The 19,425-nt window shown below is 39.6% G+C and overlaps 1 protein-coding gene across 6 annotated transcripts in view; it reads right to left on the bottom strand.

Moving 5' to 3' along the window:
• LOC130918526 (cAMP-specific 3',5'-cyclic phosphodiesterase 4D-like) overlaps window positions 1-19,425 on the bottom strand; it is a 172,059-nt gene that overhangs the window by 66,673 nt on the left and 85,961 nt on the right. The window contains exons 1-2 of one of the 6 annotated variants that reach the window (XM_057840285.1): window positions 12,363-13,609; window positions 11,910-12,131 (exon numbers count right to left, since the gene is read on the bottom strand). The exons of the other annotated variants lie outside the window; for them this stretch is intronic. Of the exons in view, the coding sequence (XP_057696268.1) occupies window positions 11,910-11,986 (77 nt within the window). The 5' untranslated portion in view covers window positions 11,987-12,131; window positions 12,363-13,609. Of the gene's footprint in view, window positions 1-11,909; window positions 12,132-12,362; window positions 13,610-19,425 lie in introns of those variants that run through there. 6 annotated transcript variants of the gene reach the window in all.

Below are 19,425 nucleotides of genomic sequence, written 5' to 3'. Positions count from 1 at the left end.
TGTGGTTATTATTTACAATAATGTAGAACTGTACCGTGTCACGTGACTGATGTGTAATACATAAAATACCTGAATTAGTTACAAAAAAAAGTCCATCATTGCAAAAAGCTCTCACTGAGATGCAGTACAGTCTTAAAACCTACAACCGCAACAACAAAAAACTAAATTCGTATCTTATATATAGATACATTAGTGCTATCAAATTTATCGCGTTAACGGGCGGTAATTAATTTTTTAAAAGAATCACGTTAAAATATTTGACGCATTTAACGCATGCCGCGGTATGACCCGCTCATGCATTGTCTCAAACGGATTACAATGACGCCGTTTTTTGCACATTGAGAGCTAAGAGGAAGAGAAAGGCGAGTGGACACAGGCGTTCATTGGACCGCGCCGCTTATTGGCATAAGCTTCGGCAACTCCTTCACAACAAACAGAAGTATCATTTAATGAAAGCATAACAAAAATAACATTCCTCTCTCTCTCTCTCTCAAAAAAAAAAAAAAAAAAAAAAATTACAAAAAGAAAAGCGCTTCAATCGTTTAGCTCAACAAATACACTCGATGGCAATATTTTGTCACAATATACCAACTATCAGAGGTCTCGTACGTTGTGAAGCCAGCACTCAAATGACCATGAAGTACAATGGAAACAGGGAACTACGGCCTCAGTCGAGCGATATACGCAATCACGGCTGACGAAACTTTAATAAATGCGCTTTTTTTTTTTTCAAGTTTCAGGAGCTCTCTCCTACCTCTCCTTGCTAAGTTAATAGTACCTTGATGTGCGTTTGTGTGGAAATGTAGTTCACGAACAACAACAACAAAAAACTTGAGGTGGCATCGTACAACAGAGTAGTCACATGGTGCGTCATTCTCCATAGGATCCACAGCAGGGAAAATAAACATTTAATCATGAGGGCTAATTATGGGGAGAGGACGCAATTTTCCCCCACAGTGCAGCAGGTGGTCGAGAAGGTCATCAGTAAATCCAAACCATCCACTTGCTCCCTAGACCCCTTCGTTTCCCCTCTGCTTAAGTCACGCTGTCACTCCATCACCCACTTAATAACAAATATTACTGATCCTCTGTCAAATTATAGACCCATCTCCAATCTCCCCTTCATTTCCAAAATTCTTGAAAAAATTGTATCCATCCAACTTCACAACCACCTAAAATCAAACAGTTTATATGAAAAATTTCAATCTGGTTTTCGCCCATCCCACAGCACCGAGACAGCGCTCATCAGAGTCACCAATGATCTTCTGATGACCTCTGACTCTGGTTCTACTTCTCTCCTTATTCTTCTCGACCTCTCTGCTGCTTTTGATACTGTTGATCATCACATCCTCCTTCACCCCCTCCAACACGATACAGGTATCTCTGGCACTGCCCTTCAATGGTTTAATTCATACCTCACGGGAAGGACAGAGTTTGTAGCCCTGGGGGATGCTAAATCCCGCCCTAACACTGTTATCTGCGGAGTCCCCCAGGGCTCTGTGCTCGGTCCAACCCTCTTCACCATTTACATGCTACCCCTCGGTCGTGTCGTCAGCAGGCATGGAATTGTTATGCTGACGACACACAACTATATTTCAAGGTCACTCCGTCCTCCACCCCCTCCTCCTCTGTTTCTCAACTTGACTCCTGCCTGGAGGAGATAAAGGCTTGGATGAGTGAAAACTTCCTGCAGCTGAACAGTTCCAAAACAGAAGCTATTCACATTGGTACTCCTCACCGGCTCCGTTCCGCCCCCATTTCCTCAGTTTCCTTTTTCGGCCACAAATTTTCCTTCTCCTCTTCTGTTACTAATTTGGGAGTCAGGTTTGACCCTCATCTTAGCTTTAACAATCATATAAATTATATTAGCAAAACCTCCTTCTTTCACCTCCGCAATATTGCCAAACTCCGGCCATCTCTCTCCCGTCCTGCTGCAGAGAGACTTGTCCATGCCTTTATCTCCTCCAGGTTGGACTACTGTAACGCACTCCTCATCGAGATCCCTGGCAAGAGCCTACAAAGGCCCCAGTACGTCCAAAACAGCGCTGCCAGGGTCCTGATGAGGGTGCGTAAACACGAGCACATCACCCCCATCCTTCACACCCTACACTGGCTCCCTGTTCACCTCCGTATTGAATTCAAAATCCTCCTTCACACCCATCACTGTCTACACGGTGTAGCCCCCACCTACCTCACCGAACTCCTCACACCAAATACTTCAGCCAGAACCCGGTCAAGCCAACTGCACCGTCTATTCCCGCCCAGGACTCGGCTCAAGACTATGGGCGACAGGGCCTTTGCAGGTGCTGCTCCACGTCTATGGAACGCCCTCCCAAGCCACCTCGGAGCCCCGCAGACAGTGGATGCCTTTAAAAAAGGACTAAAAACCTACCTTTTTAAAAAAGCTTAGCCTGGCTAATTTTATCCATCTTATTTTATCTGATTTCCATCTGATTATATCTATGTTTCTGTCTATTTTTGCTTTTACTCTTTTATTCTTAGTCTTTTTATTTTATTACATGGTAATGTGCACTTTGAGATTTGTTTTTCAAATGTATAGCGCGTTATAAATAAGATTTATTATTATTATTATTATGTATTTCTAGCCCACTTAGTCATTTTGATAGTAGGCTAATATAGCTAATATCAATACATACAGCCAGTGTTGCTTTCATTATAAGGCTGATACAAGGCTTTTAATGTCTTGGGGCTCCAAACATTGCCAGTTTATTATTCTTATTTTTTTTGGGGTCAAATATGGCTTTTTCAACATTTTGGGTTGCCGAACCCTGTACTACGAGATTTAAGTCGTACTATTGCTACGACAAAAAAAGTCGTATTATTACGTAGGGTAATTTAGCTGTAATCAGTTACGCAGTTTATGTGCATGTACCGTAGCTGAGGGCTATGACATTAGCCTGGCTAATTAAATATTTCAAATATATCTTTGTTATGGTTCTTCTTGGGGGAAAAAAACATGTGGCCGTGGCATGACATGGTGAGGCTGTCTGACTCCGATGCAGCCCACCACCACAGCTTCAAAAAATCCTAGGGGAAACCCTGTATATGTACACAGTGTTGGTCTAAACTGATCATTATCATATAATTTTATGCTAAAAATATATTACAGCTTATATTATGATATTGTATAAGTAGTCATAAAATTGTGTCTGACCGATGTAATTCAATTAACAGCCCACGCTTTAGTAAGTAAAGACACATTAATCAAGACAAAGAATGCTAAAGAAATCAAGCGTGTGTCATACTAAAAAATGTACAAATAATACATTTATTTAGGCACACCGTGCTCTCCATGGATACAAGAAAACTTAAACGAGGATGTGGCGATTGCATAATTCAGTGAAAACAATGCTCAACTTAAGACAGTTATGCATAATACTTAGGTATTCATTACTATCCCATATTAATAAACATAACCTTCATCATGAATTTCTGTGCCAGAAAAAAAGTGGTTCAATACTCAGGTGGCTGATGTTAACGTTATTTCACCATTCAGGACTGATGATAAACTTCTTACCATGTCTCGCCTTTAAAATAAACTTCCAATTTAAGGTAAAATATCTGTCATCTTGCACAATTGTGTAAACAACATGTGCTGATGCAGTACTGTGCACGTGGCTAATGATGAACTGACTACCAGTAGATGTCGCTCTACGACAAGAAAACAGTCAGTTGAACTTCTACCAATACCCAAACTGAACTCTTGTTTTGATGACAAGACGCGACATGACATTCCAAACCATACTTTCAATTGGAACAGCGATACTTACTGAAGTTAGTGTCCGATTTCTAAACTTTACCAGCTTTGCTTATGAATACACCAACCACATATTTGGCATCATAACCATATAGGGCACAATTATTATGGATTTGGGAATAGTGACAGACATGGCGTGTTCTGAAGTTTGTGTATACACGAGAAACAAGGAACACATTCACATTCACCGTGAATGTTAATTGCGGTATTCACAACAAGGTATGTATGATTGCTGTAAGGAAACTGCCATGCCCACATAGTGCACAATACAGTTTTCTCATCTCAAATTACATATATTTCTATGCCTTTTATGAGTTTTGGGGGTATACCTGTCAACCCGAGGCCGTTGGCAATCTTACAAATAGTGACGTATGCCCTTACAAATTGATGACTAATCTTAAGTTTTATGTAGCGTGCAACATGAAACAAAAATAAAACTTAATTAGGGCTGTCAAAATTATCGCGTTAACGCGCGGTAATTAATTTTTTAAATTAATCACGTTAAAATATTTGACGCAATTAACGCACATGTCCAACTCAGACAGTATTCTGCCTTTTGGTAAGTTTTAAAGCAAGGTTTTTTGTGCTGTCTAACAGCGAACTCTTGTGGTTGCTTTGCGACATGGTTTATTGCTTTCTTGCCAGTTCAATATGGCTGCACGACATCTCGGGCTGACGCCTACGTGGTAATGTTGTGCTTATATGATCCTTGGACAAGATTTGTACGTAAGTATGGTTGTTGTAAAGAATGTACATATTATGTTAGTAAGCGAAATGTTATATTTTTTGTATGAGACGCTTTTTGTTTATGTTTAGTGAACCTGTATAGCGTGCTAAGCTAACGTTGTTGCTAATGCAATGCTTGTGTACTTTTTTTTGGAGTTTTACTACGGTCTAAAGAGAACAATGGTTTGAGGCCATTTTATTAATAAATCAGATGAAAAAGGAAGAAGTCTGGTTATTAAGGCGTCGTTCACTAGCTTTGGAAAAAGTAGACGCTTCGGAGTGAGGACAGCATAGACAGATTTAAATGACAGTAGAGTGAAATGCCCACTACAGTCCTTATGTACTGTATGTTGAATACATATATCCATCTTGTGTCTTATCTTTCCATTCCAACAATTTATTTTACAGAATATATATATAATTTACGGAAAAATATGGCATATTTTATAGATGGTTTGAATTGCGATTAATCACGATTAATTAATTTTTAAGCTGTAATTAACTCGATTAAAAATTTTAATCATTTGACAGCCCTAAACTTAATTTTTAAAATAATATGAATTTATTGGTAATATTGTCACATATAACCTGGTGCAATCACAGAACAATCAATGTCTTCAGCTACATCATGATTACTAAAATTAACAGTTACTTTTGTTATAATTCTATGTAGCACTTTTGATGGCTGCACTTCATTGCACTTCAGATCGCAATACAGTTAGACTTGAAGGTAGTTCGTTTGTGTGTCCGATTATAAATTAAAAAGGTCAATTGATAAAATTAACTGACAGATGCAATCTTTGAGTCAGGGAACATTTCTTTTGCTAATTCTGAGAAGTGATCAGCAATAGTTGCAGGCAAATTGTGTTCGGCAACAAATTGGCAGAATAAAATCTCCGCTTTCGTCACTTTTCATTCTGCAGACCGCATCTTTATGACCAGTGTTGTTAATCTTACGTTAAAAAAAGTAATTAATTACAGTTACAAATTACTTCTCCCAAAAAGTAATTGAGTTTGTAACTCAGTTACCTGAATGTAAGAGTAATTACCGTAATTTCCCGAATATAAGGCGCACCCGTGTATAATGCGCACCCCAAATTTACTTGTAAAATTTGGGGAAAATTATTGTACCCGTTTATAACGCGCACCCTAATTTTAGCACCAATAAATAGAAGAATACAAGAAAACAGAGCTCGTGTACAGATACAGAGATGTCATTTTACTGACTGGTGAAACACAGCACAAGCATAGCACATTGGTAGTTCAAAACATTACCGTAAACTGACAATATTTACGGTAATAATATGATTTGACAACTTCTCCAACTTACCAGAATCTAGGAGAAAACAAAACGGATGTGACTTTTCTTTTAAAGGCTGCTGTATAACTTGCTCGTTTCCTCATGATGAATAAATGTTTCTTCCATGGATTGATACGGTAAAACTACTGAACTATTGTTATTTGGGTTTGAGTTTCCCGAGGGACCGATATAGTTGACGGACACAGGAAGTGTGTGTCCTTACATTTGTTATGCTCCGAATTGGGGAGCTACAATAAACGTCGACTCAAATGAGTTCAAGAAACTAAATTCTGTGCTTTATGAAGAGTGAAAAAAGCAGAATTTAACACAGATGAAATCATTCGGCCGATTAGTGTGAAGTGTTACCGAAACAAAATGGTGACGTCACGTACCGTAATGGTCGGCAACGGGTCGCCGCATACGTTTCTTCAACACAACGTGGCCGTGTCAATGAAAAAAAATCGGTTTATATATGTATGTAATACATATATATTTCTGTCTCCATCCATGTACCCGTTTATAATGCGCACCATGAGTTTACAAGTTGATTTTGGGGGAAAAAAAGTGCGCGTTATATTCGGGAAATTACGGTAGTTACTTGGCAATGTAACTGGTGTTACCTTTGATGTTTTTTTTTTTTTTTTTTGTTTTTTTTTTTTAATTAAAAAAAAAAAAAAAAAAAAAAAACTAACCTTTGCTATTTTGGAAGTCATTCAATATAATAAATAATAATAATAATAAATCAATAATAAATCACAAACAATGAGGTCAAATGATGCTGGCATTAACTAGTGCAAAAAAAAAAAAAAAATAGTAAACGGAAACACTGAGACTTCACCTCTTTAACAGGAGTCAAAACAATTCTTACTCTTTTTGTGGTATGTCATTGTCTATATTGTTCTAAATGTTAAAATGAATTGCAATGTCCCGGACAAACATTTTCAGAGTACTTTGTGTGAGTTCAGATGCTTTTTCTGGTGTGCATTCCGCATTTTTGGGGGAGGGGAAAAACTGTTCAACTTTTGTTTGTTTTAACCTGAAAATAGATAAAGTAGCGGGCACACTGAAATATTACAACTATTTTGAGTGAGAGGCACACATCCTCACAGTAAAAAAAATTAAATATATAGTATTAATTTTATAGTATACTACAATATGTATATACACAATGATACTTTATAATATAAAGTGACTAACATTAGTGCAGTCATGGATTACAGTAAGCAGGCCAGTGCTGTTTCCATATATATTTTCATTATATTATGTATATACAGGATGTATGTATATATTTTCCCCAAGTGGGAGCTTCCATGATCCTAATAAATTTAATAATAATAAAAAAATATATATATATATATATATATATATATAATTATATATACATTAATTATTTTATTAAATAAAAATGCACGTTGATACGACGCACATAAAGGTAACTTCCATTTTAAAAAATCGTTAGAAAGTTGTATGGACTTACAATCTGCTAGCTTGTTCTTGCTTGTTGTCTTGGAAAAATATACTTGGGTGACGCCGCTTCAAGTGTTCGTTCATAGCTGACGTGCTACCGTGGTATACAAGCTCAGCTTAGCAAAGAGTACACACAGTGGCACCCTCCATATTTTCCTTGAAATTATTCCAGGCTCTGGCTATTCTGGTCCGCTTTTTTGGCTTTATGCCACTTTCATGTGTCACCAATTCTGCCCTTTTTGGTAATTGGCGGTGTTTTCAACTCCTCGCCATAATGAGGAGTGAACTGGCGATTCACTTGGCTCATTGTCGTTGGTTCGGCCCATGTCCTCCTCAGGAAGGCGGCGGCGTTCATAAAAACACCGAGAAGCGTCGGATGGCTCTTTATCGATACTTTTATTGTCCAAAACAAAAACGCAGGGGCTGCAGCCACTGAACTCCGCGCTACCCGCGCAGCGCGCACTTTCCAAACTCACCGATCTCACTCCCTCTGCTTCGCTCCCTCTCTCTCGCTCGCTCGCCCACTTTCTTCCTCTTTGCTCAATCTGACAATGCCGGTCACATTGAAATAACAGCGGCCCCCTTGGGGGTGTTCGTCACAACCGCTTGCATCGCAAGCGCCCGCCATTCTAAACTTTATCCGCATGTAATTTTTTTTTAACCCGTCAATACCCGTCGACGGTATGTTTTGCCCGTCGACGCATTTACGTCATCGATGACGTCGACAACGTCGACTAGTCGGGACAGCTCTAGTACAAACTACGCCGAAACCGTACAACTTGACAGGTATGAACCCTTTTTTTCGCCTGTAAGGCTTTGGGCACGAGGGGGGCGTCCCTTATTTCTATTTCTGAAAGGTGGCAACCCTACATTCACGTGTAATGAGCAGCCAAGCAAGCGGTGCTGAGGAACTATTCCAAGCATGGAGGGTTTATTTTTGGGGACCTGCTGTATTGTTTCCCATTCTTTATCACTCTTACACTTGGTGGTACTGGCTACAGCTGCTGGGTCTGCTGCTCTTACTGTGGAGCACTGGTTGTTGTGTGAGCTAGGGTAGTGCAAACCAGTCAACGTTTTGATTGTTTGGGTGTCAAACCCTCATCTAATATTGATCATTTTTCAAAAACCTGTTTCTACAACCGAGGACATGCTCGAAATACGAGATTCGATTTATGTCAGCCCGGCAGTGTCTTTGATTTCCCACAAGACGGACGCACGGTGGATTTTCTTGTGAGAGAAATCAGCATGGGCTCTAACTGTAACATATTTATGTCACACTGCTGTTGCCATAGTGTGCACTTCCTGTGGGTGTGGTATTACAGTATAAAAGGAATCTCTGTGATGTGTCGGGGGCACATATGCTGAGAAGCACGCTGAATAAAGGAGTGTTGTTCCATTCAAGTCTCGGCCTTACATGTACCGTATTGGCCCGAATATAAGACGGCCCCGATTATAAGACGACTTTTTCAAGACTCAAATTTTAATTTTTATACAGAAAATAATTACAGTACTTCCGAACCAAATGATTATAACAATATATCTAAGAGAGAAAGCATGTTATTTTGCCTCATTCAAATCTTAATATCTGAACATTTAAATATGTAAACTAAAGTGCAATCACATTTGTAAATGAATGGCTTCTGGTTTTTGAAATGTAAATAAACCAATCTATTGTGATAAAACAACAAAAGTGCAATAACTGCATTAACCATCAAAGTGAAGTCCAGCTGTAACTGTAGTCTTGAAATAAATCTGAATAAGGAAAAACATTGCAATAAATTAATGCAAACTGGTAAACTTGAGAGTAGCTGAGATCTGTCATGACAGAACATCGCTTCAATGATATCTGGCGCCATCTAGCGTCGTGAATGGGTATAATGTCTAGACAGCGAATATAAGACGACCCCTTCTTTTTCAGTCTTATTTTAATGCAAAAAACCCCCACAGTCTTATATTCGGACCAATACGGTACTTAAAGGAAGTACATAACACTAACAAAGTTAGTGCTGGTGGTATAACAAAGGAAAAAGGTTAAGGTGATTGAAATGAAGTTTGAAATGATAGGGAAATATGAGCGTGGTGTCCGCATCAGTAAACTGGCTCGATAATACGGCTGTAGAATGGCTACGAGCTCAGCGGTCCTCCTCCGTTCGCCAGTCTTTGTAAGTTAAGGTGACAATTATTATTATTGTAACATGGCCAAGAAATCACCAGCTTCGTCAGTTTTTTAATGATTTAGTTCATAACTTGCCTTCACAAAATGCCTACTGACCCTCGCAGCTGACGCCCAACAACAGAACATGGAAAAGTGAAAGTAAAAACTCTAATATACTCTCTCTCACTCTGTCGTCAGCCACGCGGTGTGTTAAGGTACACAACGCAAAATACATCCACCACATTAGAACCCGATTCTTTACATTATTACAGGTATTATTATTATTATTACTATTATTATATTATGATTCCAAATTTTATTCGTAATTTATTAGTTTTGTTCTTTGTAATTGCTATTTGCAATAGTAACGGAAGTATTTATTCAGGATTTAGTGTAGGTTTTGGGGCTGTAGAACAAATTAATGGAATTATAATGTATTCGTATGGGAAAATCCTGCTCGACATACGACCATTTCGACTCACAAAAAAGGTCCTGGAACGAATTAACTTCGTATGTAGAGGTACCACTGTACGTAATTTTTTCAAATCTAAGTTTTCAAAAGCGACAACAACTACTGAGCAAGATCCAAGGATTGAAAATGTGGACCATGATACGCCAGAGAGCACCGCCATAATGGTGAGCGGAGTTTCAATTTGCCCCACAAAAGACGCTTATTGTACAACAGAGCCACCACTGGTGTTCTGCCAAATTTTTCACCCTTATAATATTTTGCTCCCAAAGCTGTTGTGGCAGTGAATAAAACCTCTTTTGCATTCAGCTGGACTCTCAATGTTATCCACAGGTGCTAAATAAACAAGTAACACCGTAAACATACATTTTCAACACGAATATGGCGTAAATTAATGCTTAACTACATGGCGAAGACGTAAACCGTAAGAGGTCAGTGTGCAGTTTTGTGTGCATCTAACATGGCAGGATGTGTCTGGGGAGAGCTTTTCTACATGTCCGTCCATGATCAAACGTAAAAATATTCCTTTTTTAAAAGAAAGTTTGAAGTGTTTAATTTGTAAACGCTATATTCGCTTCCATTTTTAACACAAAGTTGCAATTTCTGATGTGGTGAAAAATCTGACAGAACACTTGCGGGCATACCATATTCAATGGATGACGATCTTGGCGAAAAGACCTCATTACTATAAATATTCTTGTAAGTTAATTTTATAGCTGACACTGAGTTTTGGGGTCATTGACATGTTGTGCCCTCCCTGCCCCATAAGTCAAACTCCGCATATGGAAGCAGGTTTTTGGAATGTGAAGAAAATCAGAGTAATAAGAGAAAAACGCTTGAACTGTTAGACCTACAATGTGCTAACTACTTGTAGACCATGCCTCATCTTTTATAAAAACATTTTTTAACAAATTTAGGTAATTTGACCAAAATGGCAGCACTTCTTTTTGATTACGTCAGTAAGACACACTGTAAATAACACTTGCTGTGGAAAGTAAACTGTTATCGTTTGACGAATATAATAACACATATAATGGCTGCTTTAGCCATTAATTAGAGAGTAGCATGTGTTTGTGGCCAGGGTGGATGTATGCAGCAGCTGACCCAGCAGTCATGCAGAAAGCCCAATAATCCTATTCCCATACAAGCACAAACTCGCAATACAAACTTGAACACATGTAAACACACAGGCTGTGGAGACATACATAATAGTTGGTATGCTTATGTTTCAGCAGCATGCATGTCCCCTCCCTCATGTTATGAGAAATAAAGGACATCCACCATTCATTGATACTCCCTGCACAGCAAGTAATAAAAAGTATCTGGAAGACTGGCTGACGACATTGTTAGAATTTCAAAGTAAAAAATGTTTTGGTGATAAATCTTGCAATGTAAACTCTTTATATTTATCTGTGTATAATTTAAACAAGCTTGGGAGCAAATATTTTAACATGGAACATCTACTGCTTCTTGTGCAATTACAGTACATTATTTTCCTGACTAGAAATTTGTTACAGGAGTACAAAAAAACGGACCCCTCCTCCCCCTGGGAAAAAAAAAATCCTAAAACACAATATATTTAGAACAACTCATAATATCTCACTCCTGCAACTCACTGTCCATATTAAATGATACTATGCAATTTTTGTACTTATTTCTTAAACATTAGTTAACAATGCATTAAGCTGGGAACTTTATGAATGTCCCGGAGGCAAACATTTGCCACACCTGTCAATTAGAATGCTTCAGTTTGACGACACGCTATTTTACCAATCCCCCTTTAGGAATGTTGTTTATCGTCATGTTAACTCTAAGGTGGCTGATTTCACAATAAATAAATTATCAAAAATTTAAGCTTTCCAGAATGACGAGAAAAATTGATTCAACTTGATAGGGTTTCATGAATGACAATGACCTCATCCACCAGACACAAGATGCATGTCTTGTACTATCAATAAAATAGATTGAAGTGCAACACCCTCTCCAAATAATACCATCAAAGCAAAAAACCTACCCCAAGCAGGAGTGCCGTCGACCATGTCCAAAACCTGCGGGCACCCCTTTCCTAGTCAATCTAGAGTCTTTGTTCATCGTCCCACTCAACCCTTCACTCACAGTCTAGGCTTCAGTGAGAGTAAACTGAACATCTGAACCAAGCCTCTTAGGCAAATTCTTGAACTTGTGTTGTTTTCATCGATGAAGCAGCAGATGGGTGTGGACTGACTCCATGACTTTTCTTTTTTGTTCCACCAACCCGAACAGGTGAGAGAGAGAAAAAAATACAAGCAGTTGCAAGATCTGAATAATCCTCAGGGCATCAGGATCCAGGGAAAAAAATAGAAGACTGTTTAACAGATGATCCGGACATACAAGCCAAGACTAGACTGACTTGAGAGTGTGAAAATCAATTTCTCTTTCCAAAAGGAAGTAACAAGAGTATTTAGTAGCAGTGAAGAATTTTTCTCACCTTCACTCAAAGCGAATGAGTTCAGTGATAGCAGGCATAGCAAGTAAACTAGTTGAAAAAAAGGAAGAACAAGACAATTGCAACAACAACAAAACAGCTTTGTCATGAAATTATCTGTAGGTCTCTTGTGAATGAGGAAGGTCCCAGTTATTGCTATTGTAGGGTAATGTTCACAAGGGTTAACCTCCTCGTCCAGCAATGTGCTGAGACAGTCCCCTCAGCTCGCTGTGGAGGACTGCCCACTAAGTCACCAGGGGCTGACAATGACTCTGTATAGTCACAGGGTATCCAGTACCACAGTAAACACGTTAAGCCTCAACACTACAGACATGGGATCAAGTTACAGGGGATTATGTTTTAAGATGCACTTTGTGATGGCTAAAATGCCAAAACATTGACCTGCAGACTATGAGTCGAGGGAATATTGAAAGACTGAGAACATTCCAGCAATTTGGTAGAAAGTACAGTACATTTGGGTGTTTCAAATTGGCAAAGGGAGACGTGACATGATTTCACATCTAGAGGGTGTTTTTATCTGGTAGTGAGTAGCAGAGAGCCCAGTTCATGTCAAGACAAGAAATTAACAGGAATTATGAACTGAAATTAAATGATCGTGCAAGTCTTGTATATTCCTGTGATGTGGAAAAAATGATAAGTATACAGTTGTAAAACGGAAGCTGTTCGATAAAATTAAAATTACACACCACATTACACAAAAGTATTTTAATGTACTACATGTTGCCATCAACCTGAAAAGGTTTTACAGAATAAGTCATTCTGTGGTTAGTCTTGATCTTGACTCATTTGCTACCATTGACTGCAATAGACGTAAAATTATATAAATTTAACTAGGAGGTCTGCAGTTAACGAAGCGGGTGTGGATGGATTGCCATCAATGGCAGCGCAGAGGTAAACAATCCTACTGAGAGAGCATTCAATTCTACATAACATTGTATGAAGAACAGTGAAATAGTCTTAGATCAACAAAATCATGTCTTTAACAACATGCCAGAAGGTGTGGCAGATCATGTAATTCAAATTAAAGTCAATTCTCTATTTTTTTAATACTATGAAAGTTAGGAGGATATCGTTGATCATCAAACCATATTATCTGTTTATTATTAACACAGTATAGATTCATTTGCTCCTACTGTGTCATATCAACCCTACTACAACCTACATTTTTAGTAATACTTACATTCTAAATGACAAATACATTTTGATTGTACACCAATTAGTTAAACAATATCAATACATTAAACAATATATATATTTTTCCTGTATTAGTCTTCCTCAAATCAATTCAATTCTAGGACTACCATTGATTTAAAATATTATGAAAACATTCAACGCAAATCAGTTACATTTCACCAAAAGCATTAAAAAAAAATTTTTTTTCCCACAATTTTTTCGCTGAAACATTTACCTCCGTGAAGTTGGCCCCCCATCAGACGCAAATTTATATAAAAATTATGTCAATCGTTTGTGCTATGATTGTGCTGGTTTGTGCTGCAAAAAGTTTCGTTTGTGCCATCATCGTTTTGCAGTTATTAAACATTGTTTTTTAGGTCATCCAGAGTTCACCCAGCCCCCCATCTGTGGCGGAATGGAACCCCGGTAGTGTCATTTGATTCTGCCTCGTTAGTGCTGGATTGTGCTGAAAAAACTTTTGTTTGAACTGCTACGGTTTTCGAGATATTCATAAAAATGTACATTGATGACGTCACGCGCAGCCCCCCATCAGACGCAAATTTATATAAAAATTATGTCAATCGTTTGTGCTATGATTGTGCTGGTTTGTGCTGCAAAAAGTTTCGTTTGTGCCATCATCGTTTTGCAGTTATTAAACATTGTTTTTTAGGTCATCCAGAGTTCACCCAGCCCCCCATCTGTGGCGGAATGGAACCCCGGTGGTGTCATTTGATTCTGCCTCGTTAGTGCTGGATTGTGCTGAAAAAAGTTTTGTTTGAACTGCTACGGTTTTCGAGATATTCATAAAAATGTCTAGTGATGACGTCACTCGCAGCCCCCCATCAGACGCAAATTTATATAAAAATTATGTCAATCGTTTGTGCTATGATTGTGCTGGTTTGTGCTGCAAAAAGTTTCGTTTGTGCCATCATCGTTTTGCAGTTATTAAACATTGTTTTTTAGGTCATCCAGAGTTCACCCAGCCCCCCATCTGTGGCGGAATGGAACCCCGGTGGTGTCATTTGATTCTGCCTCGTTAGTGCTGGATTGTGCTGAAAAAAGTTTTGTTTAAACTGCTACGGTTTTTGAGATATTCATAAAAATGTCTAGTGATGACGTCACGCGCAGCCCCCCATCTGCGGCGGAATGGAACGGCGATGATGCCATTTTTTTCTTCGTCGTTAGTGCTGGTTTGTGCTGCAAAAAGTTTCGTTTGTGCCATCATCGTTTTGCAGTTATTAAACATTGTTTTTTTAGGTCATCCAGAGTTCACCCAGCCCCCCATCTGCGGCGGAATGGAACCCCAGTGGTGTCATTTGATTCTGCCTCGTTAGTGCTGGATTGTGCTGCAAAAAGTTTTGTTTGAACTGCTACGGTTTTCGAGATATTCATAAAAATGTATAGTGATGACGTCACGCGCAGCCCCCCATCTGCGGCGGAATGGAACGGTGATGATGCCATTTTTTTCTTCGTCGTTAGCGCTGGATTGTGCTGCAAAAAGTTTTGTTTGAACTGCTACGGTTTTCGAGATATTCATAAAAATGTCTAGTGATGACGTCACGCGCAGCCCCCCATCTGCGGCGGAATGGAACGGCGATGATGCCATTTTTTTCTTCGTCGTTAGTGCTGGATTGTGCTGCAAAAAGTTTTGTTTGAACTGCTACGGTTTTCGAGATATTCATAATAATGTGAAGTGATGACCTCAGTTTTCAGCGCTGCGGGCCGCACAATAGATCAGGAATAAGATTGCGTCCACTGACAGTTTTCAGTGACGTTCTCCGCTGATCTATCGGTTGTTGTCTCCTACGTCATCACGACCACCTGAGCCGCCATCTTTCGTGTATCTCAGTGACCTGGACTACATCCGCCGCAGTCACGTTTGTTTTGTTGAGTTTTGCGGGGAAGCAGCCACGCGAATGTCACATCAAAATGGAAAAAAGCCTGAAGAACGACAAGACTCCTTATGTGGAGAAGCTTGAAAAGGAAGCGAGAGATCGGTATTTGTCAGTTATGGTGCTTCTGCCGTGGTCTGAAGACCAAAGATGACTTGTTGCGTGTGATAATGAGAACTGCCCCATTATTATTTAACCTGTGTTGGTCTACACAACATGACACAGCTAAAGACATATGTCAGTTCTGCTCTCTGTGCTCCACTTAAGTTAGTGGTGATTGGTAGTTTGTGATTTGCTTTAACTGACAATTTGGCAACATTAAAAGTACTTGGCCAAAGTAGTAAACTGTCGTCCTTTGTATAAACATTATTATGCGTGTGTGTGTGTATATATATATATATATACATACATACATAAAATACAGTATTGACACAAATGCTGTACTTACAAAGAATATGATTCAAGATGACAATATGTTTTATTAAGTACAATCAAGTCACAACAAAATACAAAAAATCAACAACAGCTAAATTTGAAAGGCTGAAACTGTTAGCATACTAAATGGTACCTTTCACGTATAACAGTACAAACTACAAAACAGTTGGGCAAAGGTTTGTAAGGGCACCGCAAACATAAAACAATCTTTACAACAATGTGCAATCTTCGCCGTCACATGGCAGAACCACGTTAATAGGTATAGTTCCTGTTAGGATCTTATACTTTTGGCAAAGATTACCAATTACCTGTTCAACATGGATCCTCAAATGTGCCATCTTCCTAGTCTCCTCCACATCTCTACCAGCTAACTGACAGCGACCGTTTGTGAACGCAGGGAGTTGGACCTCTGCACATAACATACCCACGTGTTCTTGAATATCAAAACCTCTGTCAGCCAAGACAATGTCCCCAGGCAAAAGGTTATTGAGCAAAGCACTGTTCAAGGTGATATGTTTGTCACTTGTGCAACCACCCCAACCTTTTGACATGAAACAAATTCCCCACTTTGGTGTGATTCCAATTAGGTATTTCATGGTGTAGTTATGCTTATAACTAGAAAACATTTGCGCACGGGCCTTAATATTTGATGGTTTCTCTGTAATTTTTTTTTTTTTTTTAAAATCAATAATCACTGCAACTCTGCGTCTGAAGGACTCAACAAACTCGTGAGGCATTGTTTTATAGAGTGTTTCTCTGTTGGGCCAAACAATTGCTCGTCTCAAATTAGCATGTACAAAGGGCACCATGTCATTGAACACTCAGTACACAGTCTTACGGGAAACATGGAATATGTGTGCAATGTGTAGTGCAGACAGGTCCTAACGCAGGCGCATGAAGGTCAGAAGGAGCATCTGAAGGGCACTGAAGGCTCCTCCTGTAGCGCACCAACGTCCTCCTCCATCCTCAATTTCTCATGCCTACTTCGTCTAGAAGAGCGGTCCACTTTGGTGGGTTGAACACATGTGTGTCCCAGGCGTAAGGATGGTGCCCAGTCAGGGTCTGCCTCATTTCTTTCATATGCTGGTTTTCCTGCAATTACAAAAGTCGTATCAGTCATACAACAGGTTAACATTAGTTACTTAAATTGGATTTTAAAGCTTTGTAGTGTGTCTAAACTGGTGGGAACTGCCTTCATATGGCACTGATGTGTATGCAACAGATTTTTTAAAATTTATTAATTATTTATTTTTTAAGTTTAACTGATCATTAGGCATAACAAACAAGCAGAAGATTTCTTCTGGTGATTTAGTAGATCTGTAGTCTCCTCCACAGACTGCTTGGTCAAGCATATCAGTAGCCTAAGCGGGAGGTAAATATAGCATTTTTTTCTAACACATCTCCCATACTTATAATCATTCATGGTGTGCTGTTACATCTTCATTAATACCCTTACTTTGTTACCTTTGAACTGTTTTTTTGTGTACTAGTATCATACGGTGAACGCCTGTGGTTTATGCACAGTTAGCCAGTAGGGCTACAGTTAGCCTCTCTTAGACACTAGCGTGGTTAGCCAAAGCAAGCAACACAACCACACGCCATAAGCGTTTAAATGCAGTCAGTATCAGCGTCCGAAGAACATTAACACTTCCAGTTACTTACCTTTATGGAAATGTAGGGAACAGACCGACATGTTTTCAGTTGATGAATGAAAAGCGATGGCCTTTCTTCTCACCGCTGCAACCATTCAAGCCTCTTGGTCAACTCATCGGAGTTCCATATTTTCTCTTCCAGGCGGGAATGCTAAAAAAAAAAAACGTATCCCATCCTTTTTGCATTCGTTTCTATCATGGGACCTAGAATGGCAGTCTTTCAAACAACACGAGTGTACCATTTTCAACGATTACCACGCAGAATGGATGCCGAGCAAAGGATCGCGTCACGGGCTTGTTGTTGTTGTACAATACACGAAAACCCACAATGCATTGCGCCAGAAACGTCACGAGACAAGAACCGATTGTGCGGCCCGCAGCGCTGAAAACAGGTCATCACTTTACATTATTATGAATATCTCGAAAACCGTAGCAGTTCAAACAAAACTTTTTGAAGCACAATCCAGCACTAACGACGAAGAAAAAAATGGCATCATCGCCGTTCCATTCCGCCGCAGATGGGGGGCTGCGCGTGACGTCATCACTAGACATTTTTATGAATATCTCGAAAACCGTAGCAGTTAAAACAAAACTTTTTGCAGCACAATCCAGCACTAACGAGGCAGAATCAAATGACACCACTGGGGTTCCATTCCGCCACAGATGGGGGGCTGGGTGAACTCTGGATGACCTAAAAAAACAATGTTTAATAACTGCAAAACGATGATGGCACAAACGAAACTTTTTGCAGCACAAACCAGCACAATCATAGCACAAACGATTGACATAATTTTTATATAAATTTGCGTCTGATGGGGGGCTGCGAGTGACGTCATCACTATACATTTTTATGAATATCTCGAAAACCGTAGCAGTTCAAACAAATCTTTTTTCAGCACAATCCAGCACTAACGAGGCAGAATCAAATGACACCACCGGGGTTCCATTCCGCCACAGATGGGGGGCTGGGTGAACTCTGGATGACCTAAAAAACAATGTTTAATAACTGCAAAACGATGATGGCACAAACGAAACTTTTTGCAGCACAAACCAGCACAATCATAGCACAAACGATTGACATAATTTTTATATAAATTTGCGTCTGATGGGGGGCTGCGCGTGACGTCATCAATGTACATTTTTATGAATATCTCGAAAACCGTAGCAGTTCAAACAAAACTTTTTTCAGCACAATCCAGCACTAACGAGGCAGAATCAAATGACACCACCGGGGTTCCATTCTGCCACAGATGGGGGGCTGGGTGAACTCTGGATGACCTAAAAAACAATGTTTAATAACTGCAAAACGATGATGGCACAAACGAAACTTTTTGCAGCACAAACCAGCACAATCATAGCACAAACGATTGACATAATTTTTATATAAATTTGCGTCTGATGGGGGGCCAACTTCACGGAGGTGAAACATTTCATTAATTCGAATGAAACCAATGCTTTAAAATAGACATTTTTAAAAGATGGCAACGTTGATCGATTTTGATTCGATTGTGCTTAACCCAGTACTTCTCAAATAGGGGGGCGCAGAGCGATGCCAGGGGTGTTTTTTTTCCCCCCCTACTAGAATAAAGTGTACTTGCACATCCACTCAGTGGGTGGCAGTGGTGCTCTCATTTTCAAAGTGCGCGCAGTATTTTTGAAGTAAGCAAGAGCACACGGAAGAGACTCATGAAGAGCTGGAGAGCTGTGCGCCGTTTTCGAAAGCCATTTTCCGGCCGGACTCACGCAGCGACCCACTGTCTTCTCCGGTTCTCACGTGTCCGCCCGAGAAGTGCCATTTTCGGCTTGGGATCGTCACGACGACCGCCCTCACCTACAGTTCTCCCTCGGCCGCCGAGAATGCGTTTTTTTTCGGGCTGTTTGCCTTTTGGCTTT

The sequence above is a fragment of the Corythoichthys intestinalis genome, chromosome 7 (genome assembly GCF_030265065.1).
Source record: "Corythoichthys intestinalis isolate RoL2023-P3 chromosome 7, ASM3026506v1, whole genome shotgun sequence".
NCBI lineage: Eukaryota > Metazoa > Chordata > Actinopteri > Syngnathiformes > Syngnathidae > Corythoichthys > Corythoichthys intestinalis.
This window is presented reverse-complemented; position numbering and strand designations above follow the sequence as displayed.